General features: G+C 40.7%; 1 protein-coding gene across 2 annotated transcripts in view; it reads right to left on the bottom strand.

Annotated features, from left to right (window-relative positions):
• Positions 1 to 267: 267 nt before the first annotated feature.
• The window catches only part of hook3 (hook microtubule-tethering protein 3), a 30755-nt gene continuing 25434 nt past the window's right edge, over positions 268 to 5588 (bottom strand). The window contains exons 22-23 of one of the 2 annotated variants that reach the window (XM_060862603.1): positions 4734 to 4870; positions 268 to 588 (exon numbers count right to left, since the gene is read on the bottom strand). In XM_060862603.1, coding sequence (XP_060718586.1) covers positions 573 to 588; positions 4734 to 4870 — 153 coding nt within the window. In that variant the 3' untranslated portion in view covers positions 268 to 572. The remainder of the gene's footprint in view (positions 589 to 4733; positions 4871 to 5588) is intronic. The other variant, XM_060862604.1, reaches the window with a different exon arrangement.

The raw sequence follows: 5588 nt of genomic DNA, 5'->3' as shown, positions 1-5588 counted from the left end.
TATATATATATATATATATATATATATATATATACGTATATATATATATATATACGTATATATATATATATATATATATATATATATATATATATATATATATGATCTTTTTTAACCTTTACCTCCTAAAATACTGTCAGGAAGAAAAGAAAAAAATTTCCACAAAACACCGACACAGAGTGGAGGACAAAATTTGTTCACAGGGTCATAAAAAAAAAAAAAAAACATAATAATAATAATAATAATAATAATATATAAAACACTTCATTCGAATTAGAAATAATTCTAATAAATATTCAAAAGAAAAAGGATTTTTTTTGACCTAGAGACACTTCACCAGCCTGTGTCCTAATTCAAAACATCGTAATACTTATATCACTCCCCAGTAACCTCCAGGCCCAACCAACAGACAGGTGCATGCTGGGATAGCAGAGGTTTAGGAACGCAACACGTGAATGCTGATGAACCTGGACTGGAGGCGAAAGGCCCGTGAGGGAGGTGTTAGTGTGTGTTGAGGTGTTATTCAATCGCAAAATCATGCATCATGCAGCCGCGCCGCCTCGACCGGACGCTCATGCCTTTACATCACTGCGGAGGGAGGACGCCCACACACACACACACACACACACACACACACGTGCACACACACACAGGGGGAGAGAGAAACAAAAAGGGGACGTTGACAGCAGTCAAACAAAATGGCTGATTCATGTTGATTTCTGAATGTTAATGATGGTTAGTAGACACACAGACAACTTAGATTAGATTGTGTTCAATGATAAGAAAAGAAAAAAGAAAATCGCACCAACATCAAGAGCAAATCGGTTTGTTGTGAAGCAGTGATATCTGCATGACCACGATTGTTACTATTATTATTATTATTATTATTATTATTATTATTAGTGTGTGATTATCGTTGAGAAACGTAAAGCAGCTGTATCTTCTGTACATAAATGCTGTCACAATGTTGACAAAAAAAAAAAAGAGAAAGAAAAAAAAAGTATAAATGAAATCACAGGGAATTCTGTTTACTGTCGACTCAATGGCACATGTGGTGATTTGGAAAAAATCGGGGTAGTTTTTGGGGTAGTTTTTTTTCGAACCGTTATCCCCTGAGACTTTATGTTTTCTCACTCATACAAAAAAGGCCATTAATTGTATCATAAAGGAGCGACATGAACTGTGACATTCGTTTAGTACAAATCCTGTGTGCGCTAACGCACTCGGGAGAAAGAAACTCTGTTACAGGAAAATAATAACTCCAGGGCATCGTGCTGCTTTATTCTAGTGAGTGATTTAAGCAGCCAGAAATGTGGTGTGAAGAACGAACAACAACCAACACGAGACTGTGAATAATCTGCGTTAACACGAGCGTTACGCCACTATTATAGTAAATTAACTCCGTTTAAGATAATTGTGCTTTTTGATCACAGAGAGGATTTATTTTTTTCCCTATCCGGAATGTTTCTGTTTTCCCGCTCGTACCTAAAGGTTATCGTATCGACGGGGTCGAGTATTAATGCAGATTTGATAAGGAATTAATCGCTCGAAGGTCTGAACTGATCAGGGAACGATTCATCCTGATTAATAATTAAATAAATGAGTCATTTTAAAGCTTTGGTTTAATTAATCAGGTGAAAAATGGGCCGTGAAAAGACGCTCACGTTTGGACGACTGACTTAAGGGATTGAGACACAGACTTTAATCTGAGGTTTTACTTTCTTTTGTGGCTCATTTTTAAAGGCCCTGTGGAAAAAAAGAAGGAAAATTGACTCCGTGTTAATGCAGAAAATAAGAAAATAGTGTTTTGAGTTTCTCTAAATTCTTTCTGACATAAGCAACGCTCTTATTAGTTCATTAAAACAGTAAATTTATAGAATTATTTGCGATCAAAATCCTTCTGTTTTTTAAAAGTGTCTTTGAATGTTATTGTTTCCCCCACAAGCTCTGCAGCTCTTCTTCACGTAAGCCTCGTCGTGTAAACGTCATATGGAATATAAGGGGTTGTGGTAGCCTAGTGGTTAAGGTGTTGGGCTACCAATCGGAAGGTTGTGAGTTCAATTCCTACGTCCACCAAGCTGCCACTGCTGGGCCCCTGAACAAGGCCCTTAACCCTCAATTGCTCAGTTGTATAAAAATGAGATAAAATGTAAGTCGCTCTGGATAAAGGCGTCTGCTAAATGTTGGAAGTAAATAAAATAACGAAACCTGATGTTTACGTGCGAGTGCATGTTTGTTGAGTCACTTTAGAGCGACTCAACAAACCGTTTGTAAATTAAAAACAAAAATATTTATTGTTATCTCTCTGATTCTCTGTGATCGGAAGCCTGTACACTGGACTGGGTGGTGATGAAGGCTGCGGTAACGAAGTCACGGGGTGAGGTGAAAGATGTGCACGAATCCAGACGAAACAGAAAACAGATTCTACGCTAAAAAGAACGAGACCGTATCGGATAAGTGTGTTCCAGAGCATTAGGCTGAGGATGATATGCAAATTAAAGGCGCTGCGAGCGAGACGTCACGAAGGCTGATGAGTGACGCAAAAATAAAAACAAAACACTTTTCCCACCAACATGGTGTCGAGACTCTGTTGATGTTCTGTAAAGTTTCGTCCAATTGTTAAAAGCGCTATACGAATCCATTTGAATTGAACTGAACTGAATTGAGGACTGAAACTGCGAGAACTGCAGGTCTGCCAGCGCCATATTATCACCATGGCAACAACTGGAGTTATTTATGCAACTGTTTTAAAAGAACGGACCGACGGGTCGTGCCAGCGAATGGATATAAACGATTTTAAAGCCAATCGTATTTATCATCGATGAATAACTTTCTCTTCGTCCGCGCTGAAGGATTTGACTTCGGACGGTGGAAAGTGTGATGGAATGATGAAATGTAACCTAGAAAATCAGAGATCGTTATTATTTCTAGACCCCGATTATTATTCGTAAATGCCTTCACCTTTTTTCGCCTTAAAAGACGATTTCCAACATGACTTCAAATGGACGTTACAAATTTGGATATTTTTTTCTCTTTTTTTTTTTAACTTATTTTTCATATCGTCGCTGTCGGGCGGAAACCTCGTATGTCCAAATTTGTTCAATTTCATATTTTATCGATGCTATTGGTCAGTCCCCACGTGGGTCTGTTATTTTTACAAGTTATTAACCAATCTAAAGTCTTGAAAATAGCTTGAGCGCAAATCTCATAACTCCATTGGACACTTCAACTGTCCACCTCTTCCTCACTCCGTGGGAGAGCTTCACGGCATATTTCTCCTCAAGAAGAGTCGCAACGAATCAACACGTCTTCTGAGGTAAATGTCTTCAAAACACTGGGCTCAAAGAAAAAAAATCTTGACCCCCGCTAGTTCTGGTGCTCGTCTGAGGACAGGAATTTAGCGCAAGACAATCCACTGCAACGCGGACTAAACCCTGTGCACTGCAGATAAGGTACGGCGTTTTTTTAATGTCCTGAAAAATAACGGTTTTGGAGATACGAGGATTCCGCCTGACAGCAACGATATTCAAAATTTCAGCACACAAACGCAGTCCTCGGAGTCACAGACTTATTCATGATATTCCTTAATGAACTAGTTAAACTAAAGAGAACCCCTGATGTCGTATGTAATAGTGCCAAACGGGAGGAGTCGCTTCATGAGACAAAATTGTGCACCGTGGTGGTGGAAAAGTTTTAAAGCTACAAACACGACTATACGGCTGCGACAGCGTGGAGGACGTTTAAAACCCTGTCTAAAGGAAAACATTTCTTTATTAAAATCATGAAATTAAAAAAAAAAAAAAAAACTCCACTCCTATTAACAACAAAAAAAAGTCTGAAACAATAGAAAATATTGTGTGTGTGTGTGTGTGTGTGTGTGTGTGTGTGTGTGTGTGTGAGAGAGAGAGAGAGAAAGTTCAATGCATAGATAAAACCTCTAGAACGTCTTTAGGAAAAAAGAATCTTTTTTTCTGCAGGACAAAATGAAAGAAAGGATCCACATGAATGTCGGTATAAAACAAGGCAGAGCGTTTAAATGCTCCTGTTTTTTTTTCCCTCTGTGGTTATTTTAGGATACGAGTCAGAAAGCTGATCTGGTATCAGCTTGTTCTGGATTCAAACAAATTCTGCACCAGTATATGGAAAAAAATGAGCTGATCCCTGATCAGCATCCCAAACTAAGGTCTTACTGATGGGGTTTTACGCAGAAACACATCATTATTAGCAGGAGCACTACATACTGCATCCTAAACACTTGAGACGTTGTAACAAAAACAAACAAACAAACAAACAAACAAACAAAAAACGATATGCAACAGTCAACACTTCGGAATCGGACCACGTCACCTCCTGTATTAATAAACACTACATCAGAAAGCCATCATTTAAAAAAAAAAAAAAAAAAACGCCTTCAAATAATAAACATTTGGAAAAGTCAAGGTTGCTCCGAGAGCAAGCTTTCACTCCTTTACATCATCATCATCATCATCATCATCATCATCATCATCATCATCATCCTAAAACACACGTACATCTCTACTTAAAAACCCCCTGGGTTTAATTTTTACGAAAAGAGGAAAATTTTAGTGGGACTGTAAACAAGATTCCAGATTCAGACAGCCTGCAATGACGTTTAGCTGGGAGAAGAAGAAAAGGAGAAGGATGAAGGGCGAGTAAAGAGACAGGCGTCTTGTTTGACCACGGTGTTGCCGTGGTGATGTTGGGGAGTCTACCTGGCTGTGGCAGGCTGCACGTGGCCTGGATACGAGCGCCTTGTGCTGGTGGCTTGTCTCTGGCGTGCCAGGAATGATTGACCTGATCCTGTGCTGGCTAAACGGTCCTCTGCTGCTTTCTTCTGGAGAGCCATGCCCTGAGAGAGAGAGAGAGAGAGAGAGAGAGAGAGAGAGAGAGAGAGAGAGAGAGAGAGAGAGAGCGAGAGAGAGAGAGAGTGAGTGTGAGAGAGAGAGAGAGATACTGTCACAATCTAAATGAATAATATAAGATCACCTTCAAATATGTGGCTACTAACAGGCACCTCCTCTTTATTAGGACTAAGAGGCCACACCTCCTTTACGCTGACTGACCCACTTCAACAAGACTGACAGGTGAGAAGCCACACCCGCTTCAACGAGACTGACAGGTGAGAAGCCACACCCACTTCAATGAGACCGACAGGTAAAGAAGCCACACCCGCTTCAATGAGACCGACAGGTAAAGAAGCCACACCCGCTTCAACGTGACCGACAGGGAGAGAAGCCACACCCACTTCAATGAGACCGACAGGTAGAGAAGCCACACCCACTTCAACGAGACCGACAGGTAAGAAGCCACACCCGCTTCAACGGGACCGACAGGTAGAGAAGCCACACCTGCTTCAACAAGACAGACAGGTAGAGAAGCCACACCCGCTTCAACGAGACCGACAGGTAGAGAAGCCACACACACTTCAACGAGACCGACAGGTAGAGAAGCCACACCCACTTCAACGAGACCGACAGATAGACAAGCCACACCCGCTTCAACGACACTGACAGGTAGAGAAGCCACACCCACTTCAACGAGACCGACAGGTAGAGAAGCCACACCCA

This window comes from Tachysurus vachellii, chromosome 26 (assembly GCF_030014155.1).
Source record: "Tachysurus vachellii isolate PV-2020 chromosome 26, HZAU_Pvac_v1, whole genome shotgun sequence".
NCBI lineage: Eukaryota > Metazoa > Chordata > Actinopteri > Siluriformes > Bagridae > Tachysurus > Tachysurus vachellii.
The sequence above is the reverse complement of the archived record's forward strand: the minus strand, read 5'-3'. Positions and strand labels throughout refer to the sequence as shown.